This window comes from Balaenoptera acutorostrata, chromosome 11 (genome assembly GCF_949987535.1).
Source record: "Balaenoptera acutorostrata chromosome 11, mBalAcu1.1, whole genome shotgun sequence".
In the NCBI taxonomy this organism is placed as follows: domain Eukaryota; kingdom Metazoa; phylum Chordata; class Mammalia; order Artiodactyla; family Balaenopteridae; genus Balaenoptera; species Balaenoptera acutorostrata.
This window is the reverse complement of record NC_080074.1, coordinates 21,208,606-21,225,957: the sequence shown is the minus strand read 5'-3', so window position 1 is coordinate 21,225,957 and position 17,352 is coordinate 21,208,606. Positions and strand designations below refer to the sequence as shown.

The 17,352-nt window shown below is 39.4% G+C and overlaps 1 protein-coding gene across 12 annotated transcripts in view; it reads left to right on the top strand.

The window, feature by feature from the left end:
* Window positions 1-17,352, top strand: part of ANO4 (anoctamin 4) — a 450,211-nt gene that overhangs the window by 339,311 nt on the left and 93,548 nt on the right. For 11 of the 12 annotated variants that reach the window (XM_057556948.1, XM_057556947.1, XM_057556944.1 and 8 more), the window contains 5 exons: window positions 1,835-1,941; window positions 7,982-8,037; window positions 10,348-10,469; window positions 13,662-13,796; window positions 14,865-14,961. In XM_057556948.1, coding sequence (XP_057412931.1) covers window positions 1,835-1,941; window positions 7,982-8,037; window positions 10,348-10,469; window positions 13,662-13,796; window positions 14,865-14,961 — 517 coding nt within the window. The remainder of the gene's footprint in view (window positions 1-1,834; window positions 1,942-7,981; window positions 8,038-10,347; window positions 10,470-13,661; window positions 13,797-14,864; window positions 14,962-17,352) is intronic. The other variant, XM_057556949.1, reaches the window with a different exon arrangement.

The following is a 17,352-nucleotide window of genomic DNA, read 5'->3' as shown; positions in this document are numbered from 1 at the left end:
GGAGCTTAGAATAGTGCCTGGCAGCACATGTTCTATATATTTGTTCCCACTGTAGAATCTCCAGGATCCAGGTACAACCTAGATGTAAAGATGAGGAAAACAAAATTGTGAAGTTCACCTGTGGTGCTTATTATAGAGAACTGTTACATGAGCTCCCAAAATGTAATGGGGTGCTATCAAAAAAAGAAGGAAGCGGAAAACCATTTAATGGAGGGGGGACATGCGCTTTTAGCCCAGAATTGTCTTGTCAAGTGTGGTCATGCTTATCAGCTTTCAGTTATCTGAAATTGTGAGTCAAAAATGGGCTTTTTTATTTGTTGTCTACTTCTTTATGACATCTTTATTGGTATTAAAGTGTAGTGGTCTGTCTCAAATAAGGTGAAAAAGCAGAGAAGGATAAAATAAAAGGAACTGCATTTGATGTAACTCTTAGCTTTCTGCTCTTCCTCTTTGATGCCATAAAATGTTTTCAGAGAACCCTAGAGAAGATATAAATGCTGCAGCTTTCTCATTTACCCACATAGCATTTATCTCTCCTCCACCAAGTCAAATTACTTTTTTCTGAGACCAATATTCTATAACAGAATACAAGAGAAGTAGAAATGAGAGGAAAGTCCTTCTCCAAGAAATCGGTCCATGTGACTTACATTTTGTCTTCATATTCTCTGGCCTTTTTCTCCTTTACCCCAAACTCACATTCCCATTTCTATTCCCAAGCCAAACCCCATGCTTGGACCACCCTTTCTCCAGGCCAGTTTTATCTCTGAATGATCTGAGCAACACCTAAGAATTCATCTTCTTGGGAAAAGAAATTTTAATAGAGAGAGAGGAGAGAGTACTGAACTCTTTGGGTGGCAGAAGTGCAGTTGGAGGGGTGGCGAGACTTGCTGAGGAAGGTGACTTCTGAGTTGGATTTTGAGGGCGATGGCTGCTACCATTGATAAGCCTTACATGGTGTCCAATTCATGCAAAGTACCAAATAAAAGTCTGCTGAGTTAATAAACTTTATAATTTATGAGCAATTATACTTTCCCAGTATCTCTAATATTCTACCATTTAACACGTTCTTGGGAGGGGAAGACCTGGCCACTTCATGCTGCATTGTACGGTCCTGGAAGCTCTATCTGTTACCTGGAAAACCTCTCAGTAGGGTAGGAACACCTACTGGGAACTCAGTGTTGTGGGGGGTGTGTGTGTGTATGAGTCCTGTGAGAAACTGCGGAGGCTGGGTGGGCCCTTGGCTGAGAGAGCAGCAATCTTAAGTACATGCTCTAGAAGAGAGGGGGGCCCCTTCCAGGAGAGGAGGAACATGGGAAAGGAACAAAGAGAGGCAATTTCTAGAGACTCACCTCTGACCTCACCCCTGAGCCAGGCCAGAGCTCATTACCTAACTCTTGTGTCTTTCACCCAAACCAGTTTCAGATATTAAAATTCCTGAAAATGACATGGGAGGGGATGAGGTAGACGACAAAAGGAGATAAAAACAAAATGAATTTGTAGTTGAATTTATCTAATGACCTTACTGAGAAAAAAAAAAAAAACAAGATATGAGGCTTAGCCTCGGTATTAGTTGAAAGTTACTTAATTTCATTTAGCTCCAGCTCTTTCCTGACATAATGGTGTGAATGTTCTCAGGAGGCTGAGAACCAAACTGCTGAGATTTGTGAGCCTCTTGCCTCTGGTGTGATCTCTGGGTGCTCTCATGCTGTTCCAGACATACCCTCTCTGTGACAAATGGAAGACACCTCTATCTAAGTCACACCAAATTATATCAAAGATTAGCTCCCTTGCCTCCAATTAATCCTCAACTTGTGCTTTCAATATGTGTGTGCAGCTTCATCATACACAACAAAGACACTTTCTTCAACAATGCCACGAGAAGTAGAATTGTACATCATATTTTACAAAGAATAAAGTATGAAGAAGGAAAAAACAAAATTGGTAAGTAGTATATTAGTATAACAAGCTACCTCTGATTTGGGGGACTACAGACTCTTTCCTTTGGTTTTATTAAGTTGATATCAGTTCTAGAAATGCTCATCATTCATAAAGCCTCTAACTGCATACTCCCTTGATGGATAACTGAGAAGTGTAAAATCTTAATAGAATCCTTAGATCGCTTTTTAAAAAATAACATGGCATCTCCTTTATCTAAGATCATGGAGAAGTGCTCTCAATTCAACAAATATGTAAGGAGCGCCCATTATATGCCAGGTACTGGGTGAGGTGTTGGGGAGATACGCATAGGTTCAAGGAGTTGAAAACAGACAGTAAAGAATTAAATACAATACATAACATGAGGAAATCGAAATGGATGATGTTTCAGAGATAGACTGCTAAGGGGTGGGGGTGAGTTCAAGCCGAGATGGATGGAGTGGTCAGGGAAAGCATTTCTGAGAAGCTGAATCTGCACTGAAACCTGAATGACAAGAGGGAGCCAGTGTGGGAAGATGGAGAAGCAGGTGTTCCAGGCACAGGGAACAGCAAGGGCAGAGCAGGGCTGTCACACATAAGTAAATCCTCCAAATAATCAGCTCCACCAGTAAATAACCTCCACTCATTATATTTGGGGCATTTGTTTGAGAGTCCTTCCATAATATATGACCAAATATCCTTCCTTATTAAACAGATTACTATATATCAGGAGGATTTGGGTGGCTTTGTTTTGGGTATCTCTGTCCCAGTGAGATTTTTATCAATACTTTGAAGAATGACCTATATCAGTCAGGGTCTCATCAGGACACAAAAGCCACACAGAATTTGAACAGGGAAAGTTAATATAAGTAACAACTGTGACAGAGGTTTGGAGTTAATGGAGGATTGGCTAGTAAAGGGTAAGAAGAACTCTAAAGAATAGAAGAATAGCAAATATTAGGAGCCGCCACCACCCCTACAAAGACTCCCCACAACAAAGCTGAAATGTAGACCTTGTTGGAAAGGGTACAGCTGTGGTTCTCTAGGTGGCAGAGCCGTTTGCTGGGGGTTCTGTGCCAGTAGGACTGTCTGCGAACCTGCCATCTCAAGTACTGAGAGAAGCTGCCTGGAGGGGTTCCAAGGAAGCCATTCATTGGGAGGTGTTGCACCAGCGTTATTACTCTGTGAAGCTGTTCAGGGGGACACCCGCCCTTAAGGAGGTGCCAGGGCTGCTGGCCCCCATGCACTGCAGGTGCTGGATCCCACAGAAGCTATGAGCTGCAGAAGCCTACTGGGAGGGGCATGCTAGTACCAGGAGGACAAACTCCTTCCTCCCCCATTGCCCCTCCAGTGCCTTCTGCTGACAAAGCTTAACGTTGTACCACCTGGCAAAGGAGAAATATTTACAAGGTCCAGCTCCATTATTGCAAAGCAGGCAGTGAACCTGTATTTGGAGCTAAGGGGCAATAAATTGATAACTGGCACAGAGCCTAAACAGTCTTCTCGTCAGACTTTCAGGTGGGGTGGAGGCTGGAAGGGTGCATTATGTTAGTCACTGGAGTCAGATCCTAATAGATCTCAGTGATCTGGAAATCTCAGCCACATCCAAAAGATGGCATTTAATAGTTTGTAAATGTAAAGTGCTGCGCTCAAACTCAGCGAAACAGCTACCCTGATACCGTGTGGGAGAAATGTTGCTCAACACATCATGAAGAGGGATAGACTTGGGAGGTTTAGTTGAATGCAAGTGTGAGTCACTAGTATGCCGAAGCTGCAAAAAACTACTTTGATCCCAAGCTGCATAAATTAAAATACTATAGGGAGAAACAGATACCTAGTCCAGATCTGAATACACCTGGAATCATATGTTCAGTGAGAGTCAATGTAGGTGGGTATGGTTAAGTTGAACCTGATTTAGGGCTTTCTTGACTTTGATGGGGTTGTAGCTTAGCACGTTCTCATATTCTCTGCAGCAGTCATCCATCCTTGGGACACATCCCCCCCTCCCCCCCCCCCCAGTAATGTCCTCCATGGCCATTCTAGCTCCAAGGATTTCCTCTTCTGAATTCCAATGGCAATTATTTTTGCAGTGTCTATTTGACAATCACGTACAACTCTTCTTTCATTATATTGAATTATTTACTTTCAATGACATTATGAAAATTCTACCAACTAAAGAGAACCACTGTTGACATTTTTGTGTACCAAATAACTTAAGTATCACATTAATTACTCTTTTCATCTTTATACCCCATTTGTCCACGTGATTTTTTTTAACAAACTTAGGATGTGCTATACATACTTTTATCATACTTTTCTTGGTTAACATCATATCAGGAACATGCTAGAAAACGAGTGGAAGTGAAATGATTATGGCAGTAGCTATTCTGGATTATTTCATAACATGCAAATAATTTTTAAAAGCAGTCCCTTCGCTAATATTGGTAGTATAATACCAGCACACCTCACAACTCATTATAACATACTAGGGTGTTGAGAATCTGCAGCTAAAAACTGCTAATCTAGATAATAAGCTCCTCAATTTTAAATAAGTTGCCTTATTCACCTTTGTACCATCATTGCCTAGCACAGTATCTGGCATATAGGAGGAGTGCTTGTTGAACTGAATTGAAAATCTTTTAAACATGATCAATGTCTAACCATCAGCATTCTTACACAATCAAAGACTGTGTACAGTGAGGTCATATAGCAATTATTGTGCTTAACTTTTGCATCTCAAAATGTGGGCTATTTTTACAACTAGTCAAGATGGAGACAGAAAAGGGGGAAAGACAATAATTTTTAAATGTTTTGAAAAAACACGAGAAGTGTAGTATTGTTACTAGTAAGAAATGATCGTTGTAAAAGTTTCTCTCATTTGATGAAAGAAGGAGAATTCTCTTCAAGAACCCCAGTGCTTTGAAAATCAGTAATGACGAACTGAAAAAATATCTGATTAGAAATGACCGATCTCAGAATAAATTACTAACCCAAGATCAGACATTATGCTGAAAAATACGGAGTAGAACTATAAATGCTCTGTTGACCCAATGTTTCATTATCATCTTTGGTTTCATAAATAAAAGAAACAACATGTTAGAAGAAAATTTAATTTATTGATAGAATTAATGTTTATCCTGTGTTATTTTCTGCCTGAAACTCTTTCTGAAAGTGGCATCTTGCATGAGCCAACATTGATTAGAGATAATACAAAAATACTATTTGTAAACATGATTTATAAGGGTATTTCAGTGGAGCAAAGGTTACCACTATGTAAGTTTTTCAATTTCACTCTGAGTTTATTACAACTCTGAAAATCAAACCTAGTGAAATCCATTTTCAAAATAGAGTAATTAATAGATCAACAAAGATTTATTTAACAATATAAGTGCATAAAATAAATCTTGAGATGAAGTCATATTTTCAAAGCTGGTGCTCAAAGGGGAAGTTAGTAAGGTGATAGATTTTAAATATTAACTACTTTCTTACTTTTCAGGTCTGTGATAAATTATCATAAATTTACAAAGCTCATCATGAGAAGTCTCATTAGGTCCCCGTGAATCTTATTTTTTCTATTATTCCAGGATATTTGAAAGTTATTGATGATATATGTAGAATTCTTGATAGAGGCTCCAGAAAATCAAAGCTTTCTACATAATCATTTATTCATTCATTACAAAGGTATTTACTGAGGGCCTCCTGTGTGCTAGACAAAATATAAAGCCCTATGGATATTTGTATTTCAGATGCTTTTCTTAGACATTTAGTGTTAATGTCAAAGCATCTTAAAATACATTTAATCATGTTACCATGATTAAAAATACCTAAACATTAATTGACCCTCCATCAATAAAAAGTGAATCAGTGCGTGTTCCATTTTCCAGTTAGGCTAAGCCTCTGGACTCTAATTAGGATCTAAAGCATGGAGAGTACTCATCTATAAGCCACTTGAGAGACCCACTTCCAGTCATCTTCTTTGAAGTACATTTTAGGAAGTAGTATCATTCTTGATCTGAAAGAAACTTTAAAGATCAAAACATTATACTTCTACTTCTGGCCAAGATGGAGTAATAGGCACAAGATTTGCTCTCCCACCTGAAACAATCAAAAAAGGAAAAACAAAAATGTATGAGACAACTATTTTCAAGACACTGAACATTGGGCAGTCAAGAACAGGGAAGCCTGAGGACAGAAAACAAATGAGGTGAGCCCTACAATTGCCCCAGCTTACTACAGTGAGATGGTTTCTAGACAGCAACACAGGGAAAAAGAATCCAGGCAGAACCTGGTAGACTCCCTGAGTTGAAGAGATGTTGCTGAGAGTCCAGGGAGACCAAGGCAGCCAGAGTTCACAGGACAACGTACCAGAAAGCAGAGAGCTTCCCAGAGAACCCTGAAGATCTGCAGAGGGCCACCTCAAGTATTTAGCAGAGTACCGATTAGTACACACATCAGGAAACTACCCAAGGCCAGAGAAAGAGCAATCCAAAAGGATTTCCAGTGAGATTGAACACCTCATAATTCACAAAGCATTATGGTCTGAAAATCCCAGTCCAAAATTCAGAAGTTGACATTAAATTTAAAACGCAAGACCTAATTTTTTTGCTGCCTGCAAAAAAACACTCTTTAAAGACACAAATAGGTTAAAAGTAAAAGGATCAAAAATATATATATAGCACACTAACCATAAGAAAGCTGAAGTGGCTATATTGATATCAGACAAAATAGATTTCAGAGCAAAGACTATTACCAGGGATAAAGAAGGCCACCTTACAGTGATGGAGGAGTCAGTTCATCTGGAGGACATAATGTTTATACGCTTAATAACAGAGCTTCAACCTACATGAAGCAAGAACTGCTGAGAGAAATAGGCAAGTCCATAATTATACTCAGAGGTTTCAATACCCGTTTTTCAATAATTAATAGAACAAGTAGACAGAAAATCAGTAGAGGTTAGAAGAACTGAACAAACATTACAGTGCAATTAACTTAGTTGATCTTTTAGACCACTTTACCACCAACAGTAGAATACCCGGTTTTTTAAGTGCACGCAGAACATTACCAAGAGACCATACCTGGGGACATAAAACAAGACTTAATTCTTTGACCACAATGGAATTAAATTAGACATCAATAAGACCATCTCTGGAAAATTTACAAATATTTAAAACTAAATAATATATTTTTAAATAACTCATGGGTGAAAGAAGTCAAAAGGGAAATCAGAAAGTTGCTGTATTCAATGAAAACACAGTATATCAAAAAGTGTGCAGTACTTAGGGAGAAATTTATAGCACTATATGCCTATACAGGAAAAGAAATGTCCCAAATTAATGACCTCTCCTTCCACCTTAAGAAACTAGTGGGGGGAAAGGAAATTAAATCTAGAGTAGGTAGATGAAAGGAAATAATAAAAATCAGAGAAGAAATCAGTGAAATGGAAAACAGAAAAAAATAGAGAAAATCAATGAAACCAAAATCTGGTTCTTTGAAAAAAATTCATAAACCTGTGGTGGACACACCCTAGGGTGACTCCCCAATGTGGAGTCCCTTCCCCTTAAGTGTGGGTGGAAACTGTGGCTTATATCTAACCAATAAAACATTGCAAATCCACATATCCAATACCCCTCTCCCATTTTATGGATGAGAAAATTGAGGCCTGAGGACAAGAGGACTTTCCAAAGTCATCCCACTAGTCTAATGCAGAGGAGTTAGGTTTGTCCATATTAAAGCTTCTGGACGAAAATGGGAGAGCTCCTGGTGGAAAATTATCTTTTTGGTATGATTAATTCATCCACTTCTCTCAGCACACGCGCTTCTCTATGCCAAGCACCATGCTAGGTGTGCTTCATTGTTTTGTTTCTGTTTGAAAACCTGATTTTCTAGTCCTTGATTCCAGTTTCCTAGCAGATAGCAAAACTTTCTAAACTGTTGTACCCAAGTAGTTGTGAACCACTTTTGAAAACGTAGATTGTTTTCTCCAAAAACTACCACCCTTAACATTAGTCTTACATTGTGAGGATTTAAACTCAGTATTGATTCACATTGGATTTTTTTATTGTTATAGGTCTGAATCGTTTGCTTACTAATGGCTCCTATGAAGCTGCATTTCCTCTGCACGAGGTATTGTCCTGCCTTTTCTCCTTCTCTGTCAATTCCGTGTTATTAAATCAGCTTCTGGGGATAGTGATTAATTGAGTTTGTTGATATGATATTTGTTCAGAATAAATTTAATTTGTTCAGTGGGTAGTTGGGGAGGGCCTATTTGCATTGTGATATCTCTTCCCCAGCGTAGATTTATTTCTCTCTGTCTTTTTATTCTAATTGCATGAGTACTTGAATCAAGAGTCACTCAGTGTGAACTTAGAGGAGTAGCTGAGGGACCCCAAGTCATAAAATTAAAGAGGCATTGAAAATTTGCATGAGGCGCCAGACCCAGGGGGAAAATGTCTCTGAAATATATAGTCTCTGCAACAAAAAATTTTATAGCTAATCCTTAGAGAGTGGGAGGAAACCATTTTGCAAAGTCTCTAGGAACTAAAGGATGATACATAGAAATTAATAGTATTGTACTTATTGTTGCTTAAGATGTATAAATTTTTATATTCTCCTTATTTACTACATGGTCTTTGTCATCTCTAAGGACTTTTAGAAATGTAATTGTGATTACCCTTAACTCTGTTTCCCCCGTTAGACTTTGGGTAATTTAACCCAGAATTCACTTTATATACATGGGTTTTCAGGGATGTAATTCTCATGACTGGTGAGAGATTACTATCATTTTCATGCTACTGAGCCCCTACTCTGTACCAGTCGCAGTACAACACAGAGAACACAAAGATAAATTTCATAGCCCATATCCTCTAGGACCTCACACAGTAGCCAGGGTGAAACTACTGTTAGAGAGATTTTTCCGCAAAAATCTTCTATGAGAAACAATGGCCAATTAAGCTTGGAGGACAGTTCCAACTATCCACCAATGGCAAGTCCTTCCAAAATATACTTCTTATTTGGATTATGGTGTTTCTTCTCTTGATTTTAAACACCAGGAGGATGGAGAGGATGGTGTAGAATTTTTAAGCCTTTTTCATTAAGGAAACTAGAGGCTTTGGTCTGAGACCCTATTATAGACAGCCATGAAACGTTTTTGGAGTGATCCTTTTTGTGTAACAGAAGCAAACATTTTGACACAACGGTTCACACACAGGTGTTTCTGAATGTTAAAGACAGATGTCCCCAAAGCATATTATGTGGTTATTAGTTGGTATTGCCCCCAAAAAAAGGGTTTCAATGATGACTGCATCCTCCCCATGCCCATCCCTTGCCCACAGTAAGGGCAGTGTCTGAGCAGTGGTAGGTAGACAGAAGTTTCTGTGCAGTCAAGCGGGTGGTGGGCGTGAGGGAGTCTGAGGAGACGCAGCTGTGAAACCCCAGAGTAACTCCAGGCCTTCTCTGTGGTTTCCATATCTTGCTAAAGCCCTGTATTTTATAAAAAGAGAGCTTCCAAATTAGTAATAGCAGCTGCAGTAATAACATAATCGCTCTTTTGACTTTTTGCTCTCAGTTTAACTTGATTATATTATTGGACCACATAACAACCTTCGGAGGCAGGAAGGGCAGCTCTTGTTGCCTTGTTTTATGGTAAAAATTTAAATAGAGGTTTAGAGAAATGTTAGAGTGAGTTGGTGGTTGAGCTGAGCTAGAACCTGAGTTCCTTGTCTCTCGGGCCTCTTCACTTTCCACTGAGAAAAGGACTTCTCAAGTTAAAATGTCAAAAATTAGTTCACCTCCAGAAAGTACCTGTTCTATTTGTGAAACTAGCATTTCCACTAACTGAACTTAGAAACGCCCTACTCCACTGGCCCATGGTCTCCTCATTTGTTCCATGAGGAGGTTGAATTATATTTGAATTATTGTAATTTTCAGCTAACTTACCACTCTTGCATTCTAGGGTTTTCTTATAGACAAGGCCATCTGACCAGGTTACAGCTATGGCTGTTTACCAACTACTCTATCTTGAGACAAGTGGAAAAGAGAACTCATAAGTCTTGGGCATGGCCTCTGGGGCAGGATGCTCTATTCATTCAAACCACAGAAGAAACCTAATGAGGCAGATGTTGTTGGTTCCACTATGACCTGGGAATCCAAGGCTCAGAGAGTATAAGATCTCCTAGCTAAAAAGTAACAGAACTGAATTTTAACTCAGTTCAGACCTGCCTGATTCCGGCAAGCACGGGCTTTTTACTACAGGGCATCAACATCAAGATTATGTCCAGAATAACTAATCATACTGCTTTCCCTTCAATAGAATGGATCTGTTTTTTTCTTATATCACCCCTATTGCTACTCCTGCCATAAAGGCTAATATTACTATCAGCTTTTCCTTTTGGCTTTTGTGGGTATTACCTCACCAGCAGTGGTGTTTTTATCCAGGGAAGTTACAGAAGTAAAAACTCCATTAGAACCCACGGAGCAGTAAACCACCGCCACCTGCTCTATGAGTGCTGGGCCTCCTGGGGCGTGTGGTATAAATACCAGCCTTTGGATCTTGTAAGGTGAGTTTTTAACCAGATGCAAATATAAAGCTTACACAGGCTGATTAGGGCAGACTGTCAACTGGGACAAGCCAACATTGGGGGAAGAAAAAAAAAACGGTCTGAGGTGCACAGCTGACACTCAAGTCTGACTTCTTCCCAAGAGGGCAGCCTATCAGAGGACATGGGTCGTTCTTGGTAAACCTGACCTCTCTCTGATGAGAATGGTGTTTTCTCCAAAAAAGCCTTGGAAAGGGGCATGTGAGATCAGCCAGGATTCCATAAGAAGCTCATCACCCATGTGACTATTAGGGACAAATTATCAATAACAGTTGTAGAGAGGTAACACTGCTTGCATATATTAGTGACAAATGGAATATTAGCTACTATTATGCAAGTAGGAAATAGAGGGTTCTGTCATTCTAATAAATTTCAGGCTTACTTTAATTTTCACTTAAAACTAATAACCTTTAAAGATTGTTTGAATTCTGCAAGTCAAAAGAGTATATCTGCTTTTAACCTATGATATTTGTGCAGTGAAAATGTGTTTTCTTTAACTGTCTATATATGCCCAGCTTTCTGCCGTGCAGGCATTATACTCTGACATCTCATTATTTATTTAGAGACTGATTATTAAGATTGAGTAGTAACAATCCACACTTCGTGGATTCCTTATTAAAAAGAAAGTCATGTCTCATTTCCTAGACTAGCCAGATTTATTTCACTTTTCCCCGAGCCCTTAAAAAATGATGCCAGAGGAAAATGAAATAATAAGACAACTCACTTTACATTTCGTCTCCCCGGGTAGTCATTCTTCCTTCCAGAGTCCTTGTTACAAGGGTTTACTCCTGTTGACCCAAGGACATTGATGAATTGTGTCCCCTTCTCTGTGTGAGTAACAAATGATCCAGATGATCTGGGTGAGTGGACAGTATTTTCTGAGATGAGATCACTTGCCTTTGACCAGTCTCAATATATGATAAAATAGTAGGGAAAAAATATCAAAGCCAATTCTCTTCCCAGCCTGAGTCCCATGTTACAGGATTACATTGATTAAAAATTACAGAAGATTGCTGCAGGCAAAGCATCTCCCATCCGTGACAGTTTCTTGATTAAGATTTTATCATTTTTCAGTGAGTATTAATTAACTGCCCACTGTGTTCCTAGTACAATGCTAAGTACTATTGGCAAAGACACACAGAAGCCATGGTCTCTGGCTTTGAGAAATGCACAGTTTCCTTCAGGAAAACCAGCCCTGCAAACTTGAGACAACTGTAAAACAAGACCATGCATAATTTGGTAACATGTGTGATGGAGGCCAAAAGTTTTACAACAATTAGGAAAAACGGAAAGGATGGATATGGGCCAGTGCCCCTGTGGAAGGTGCGGAGCTGAGCCCTGGAAGAGTAGTAGGATTTGTGTTGGCGAAAGGGAGGGGACATGAAAAGCACAAGCAAGGTTTGAGTGGAATGAAGTTGTGGAGCAACTGGGGAATCTCATCTCTTAAATAGTTCTTGTCCTATATCTAGATTTTGCTTCCTCCATATCTCTGGAACCTGGCCACACCCCAGCATCTCCTCTACCACTGCTGCTTCCTTCACCTGTGACCTGGACTATGGCTGTTTTCCCCTACTTGGTCTCCCTTTTTCCTTTCTGGCCCTTCCACTCCATTCTCCACCCTGGAGACAGAATGTGAAACTGGTCATGTCTCCAGATTGGCTACAGTCCTCTCATGGCTTTTCATTTTTCTCAGGACAAAAATCAATGCATTTAGCATGGTCTGCAAGGCCCATCAAGGCTTATCCTGTGCCCACCTCACCAGCCTATTTCTTATTATCAGTGTTCCAGCCACACCGCCCTTATTTCACCTGGTCCCTCCTATCACAGGGCCTTTGTAGGTTCTGTTCCCTCTGCTGGAAACACTCTAGCCCGTCCCTAACCCCACCCAGTTAACTTTCATGCATCAGCCCAATAGTCACGTCCTCAGAGAAGTCTTCCCTGGCTGGAGTTGTCAGATGGCTTTGTTATATACAGTTATCGCACTGTGTTCCCCTCCTTTGTAGCTCTTTTCCCAGTTTTGCAATTATAAGCTTATTTCTTTCATTGATTGATGTGTGTCTCCTCTGTCACACTGCAAGCTTCATAGGAGGAGGGACCAAGCTTATTTTGCTCACCATTGTGTTCTCAGAACTTAGCACAGTTTTTGGCACATAGTAGGTATTTTTTAATTTGTTGAATGAATAACTGAATATTTGTGTATATGAATATATGTTGGAAAAGTCTTCTGGAAGCGGAAGGTTTCTGTTGGGACACAATAGAAGATGGGATAAATAAATAATCCATGCTTTTAGGAGCCATTGAGTACTCTAGGAGGAAAGCAGCAGACAGCATTTGGAAACAGATGGTCAACATTCGTTTAGAAGGAGAATAAAAACTAATTAGAATATTCTTACATTGGACTAAGAAGTAATTAACTTCTGAGTTATGAAATTTAGCTGTTGAAAGGCATAGAAAACACAATAATGATATTTAAGAAATAAAAACCAAACTTCACAGACCACAGAGCACTAGGCAGGCTGTTTAGTCTCAGGAAAATATTTATAGAGGTAGATGTCAATGCCTGTGAAGAGTCATCACTTAAAAGGGAAAGTTGCTCTCAGAATTGATTCATGTTGAATCTCAGTAATTAGAGTTCTTTCTTTGTAACATCTTATGATTCTAGCATTTTAAACATCTTGTAAAACTACAAAATATTGAAAGGGGTGTTTAAAGGTTTTCACAGTAATTTTGTTTACTATTTTTAAAAAAATATATGTAATTATAATACATGCATTACAAACAAACACACACTCAGAAATGGCAAAAATGAGATTATGTGTTGGCACCAACTCTTCAAATTCCCCTGGTTCCTTGTCAGTAACAGTATCATGTATAACTTCCTGAATGAGCTGGGTTTATTCTGTGTTTTCAGAACAAGCTTGCATATAATCCTGTTCTGTTATGGAAGGGTTCATTCTATTTCTGATCTAGAGTAATAGGAAAAGAAATTTAAGTCCCGAGCTTAAATTTGGTCAAACGTTCCATTCTCTTGCCTTACTTTGTCTGCATGGTTATCAGCAAAGCCACAACAAAGTAAAATGACTGAGCAAAGTGTTATAATGCCTAACTTTAAACACTTCAGTATAATTTGCAAGGCTGCTGTGTCTTAAACAGGCGGTACTTCGGAGAGAAGATTGGGCTGTATTTTGCCTGGCTGGGCTGGTACACCGGCATGCTCTTCCCAGCCGCTTTCATTGGATTATTTGTCTTTTTGTATGGAGTCATAACTCTGGATCACTGCCAAGTCAGGTACGGGGAGCTCTGGGTGAGCCTGACTTTGCTGATATTTGGAGTTGGGCATTTGTGTTTTTGGGGTGTTCACAGACGATCGGCCCACTTAACTATTCATTTTAACTTCTTTCCAATCTCTCCTGGAAAAATTCAAAACGTTCAATTCACTAGGTCTGCCCATCCATTGCCCTTGTTGCTGTGGTCTCCAGCTACCAAGGAAGCAAAGCTCACATTTATGGGTATACAAGCCACTACATATCCACAGAACAAATCACTTTCCTTCACTGGCTCAAAGTTGCTCTTTTTCTGACTTTTTCACCTTTTTCTTTCTAACAAATACTGCAAAATAGTGGGTTAATCATCCTTTTTTATCAATTATGTGTTCTTACAAGGACCCTGTAAGCTGGAAAGACATGTCACCAACTTGCTGAAAACTTGTGAATGATTCAGTGTTAACAATTGTTATCTCGGCTCTTTTGCTAGAATATAGTTTAAGGTATTCATAGAGATCTTCGTACAAGGCCGGACAGTGATCTTAAATAATAAATAAATGTGCCTTTTAGAAGTGACTGCAAAACTAAAAGTGACCTGCAAAAATATTTTAATTTCTGGGGAAATTGTTAATGAGATGTAGTTTTCTCCCAGAACTAATCCCTAGTATTTTTATTTATTCCTCCATAATTTATTCTTATTTATCATGCACATAGAAATTGACTGGCACTGTGAGGTATCTCATTATTCCCATAATTCAGTATGAAATTGCTTCCAACCTGTGCAGTGTTATGAATGACTTCTGTATAACCTGAGGTATAAACAATCAATGTTTTGCTTCATGTATTTTCCTGAGCTTAACTAATTAATATGTAAAAGCCAAGAAACAGCCTCATAAATACGTAGGTTTATCAAACTATTAAACTGTGCAGGCACTTGTTTATATTAATAACTAAGAAAAGGCTAAGAAGCTTCTGAGGGCAAAAATTTAATCTACTGAATCTTATTTACTGGTCGACTATTCTGGTGAAACTGAAGGGGGAAAAAATGCTGTTATGTCATCAAAAAGCGGTCCTTTTTTGTTCTCTTTTCCAGTAAAGAAGTCTGCCAAGCTACAGATATCATCATGTGTCCTGTGTGCGATAAATACTGTCCGTTCATGAGGCTGTCAGACAGCTGCGTTTATGCCAAGGTAATTTCAAATATGCAGCATTTTAGTCAGATTGAATTTATTTATTTGTTTGTTTGTTTATATAAATTTATTTATTTATTTTTGGCTGTGTTGGGTCTTCATTGCTGTGCGCGGGCTTTCTCTAGTTGCGGCAAGCGGGGGCTACTCTTCGTTGCGGTGCGCGGGCTTCTCCCTGCAGTGGCTTCTCGTTGCGGACCACAGGCTCTAGGCACATGAGCTTCAGGAGTTGTGGCATGCGGGCTCAGTAGTTGTGGCTCGTGGGCTCTAGAGCGCAGGTTCAGTCATCGTGGCGCATGGGCTTAGTTGCTCCATGGCATGTGGGATCTTCCCGGACCAGGGCTCGAACCTGTGTCCCCTGCATTGGCAGGCAGATTCTTAACCACTATGCCACCAGGGAAGTCCCAGATTGAATTTAATATACACCTTCCTGAGAGATGGTGGTGACCACATTCTCTCCGTCCTTTCTGGTCTTTGATTCTCAAGTTTACCTTGTAGGAGAGACTTACCTTCATCATTCAGTATTCTAATTCAGATATTTGTTTTACTGTATATGTATTTAAAATGTATTGGCTCTAATTATTATCACAGGAAGCAAATAGAACAGTTGATGGAATCAGAGAAAGTTAGGTTAAAATCTTGACTGTGCTGTTTACCACTTGTTATTGGAGGAACATGTTATTTAACCTCTTCTGAGCCTCAGTTTTCTCATCTGTAAAATGGAGAACATGATATTCATTTCACATGACTGTTTTATAAGAAATGTGATAATGAGCGTAGTGTTTAGCAAATGGTAAGGTCTCAGTAAATGACAACTGCCATCATTTTCCTCCTCTTCATCATCATTATTGTCCAAAAGACCTAAATTCAAGTTCAGGTCAGCTACTTACCTCCTTGACCTTGCACATATACAGACTCTTTGAGCCTGAGCTTTCTCTTCTCTAAAATGCAGGCAGTGATACCTGCCCTCTCTGTCCCATGGCATGTCATGAGGACCAAAGAAGATAGTATATGTGAAAGTGCTTTGAAAAAAAAATACCTAACACCATTATGTCTATATGTTATTACATACCCCTTTCTGATGTTGTACCTCACTTTATTAAAATTTTAGACACATTCATCAAATTTCTAGAGTTCATTACTGAAGGGTAGTATCACTAATGCAAAGCAATGGCTGGAGTATAGACTGATGAAGACTTTTTAAGACCCACTGCCTATCAGCTTCCCCAGATTCCAGGTGTAAAAGGGGTTGGCAGATTTTATGTAACCTCTACAGTCACTGCAGCTTGGATCCATCTAATTATACTGTTGGCATTGCAGAGTTTTGCTCAATTTAAGTGTGGGAACATTAGATAGGCAGCCCAGGAACCTGCCCATCCATGCTGTGTCTAGCCCTGTAGGTGGCCAGTCTGGTGGGAGGAACAGCAGCCACCTGCGATTTTACAAAGATTTGGGCTTTTAGTATGTGCTACAAGGGACCAAGAAAGCACAAAATACTCTCTCTTCCTTTGGAGAACGTACAGATAGACCTGCCTGGATGAGGACAAATTCAACAGAGTGAGCTTGGGAAATAGAGACGTGGTGAGAATCAAAAGAGGTTGGTCAGTAATATAATTTTGTTTAAAGATCATGAGTTAAGCACGAATGACTCAGGTGTAAAAATCCTGCTTTGGGGGAATCTCAGGAGCCCAGTTTTGTTTGTTTGGATGGTGTTTGTTTGTTATGTGAAAGATCTGCCTGGAGTGAAATTCTTTTTTTTTTTTTTTTAGGGGAGCTGTGATAATTCCTTAAAATAATCATCATGAATAGTTTAGAGTGCTCAGATTTTATAGGGCCTTCATTGGTTGCTTGTCCTACCAAACTCTCTAGATCTAAAATGATAATAATTATAATAATAGCTAGGCAACCTACATTTATTATTTCTAATCCTCACAGCAACTTCAAGGTAGGTGTTATTATTCCCATTTTACTCAGAGACTCAGAGAGGTAAAAGTTGTTTATCTGTGGTCACACAGCAGTAGGTAGCTGGCTCTTCGTTTATCTGAGTGCAGAACACGTCGCTGTGCCGTACTGAGCTTCAAGATGCTTAGATTCTAAATTTTGGATTTGACCTTGCTTAGAAACTTAGTAAAAGGAAGGCTTAAGAGCCTCAGAATGAAATAACCGAAGTTATACAGAGTCTCCTTTAGAAAAATTCATTAGAAATGCCAGACTGATTTAATGAGACTGAGGATGCCTAGAAATATTGGCTCAAATAGGAGCCCAGATCCAAGTCAGTCAACAGCTCTTCTGCTCGTCAGGAATGTTTTATCCCTGACCCTTGCCCTTGTACTTGCAAGGGTCAGAAACTCAGTCAAACCGGCTTAAGCAGAAAGGGATTTACTGGCTCATTTC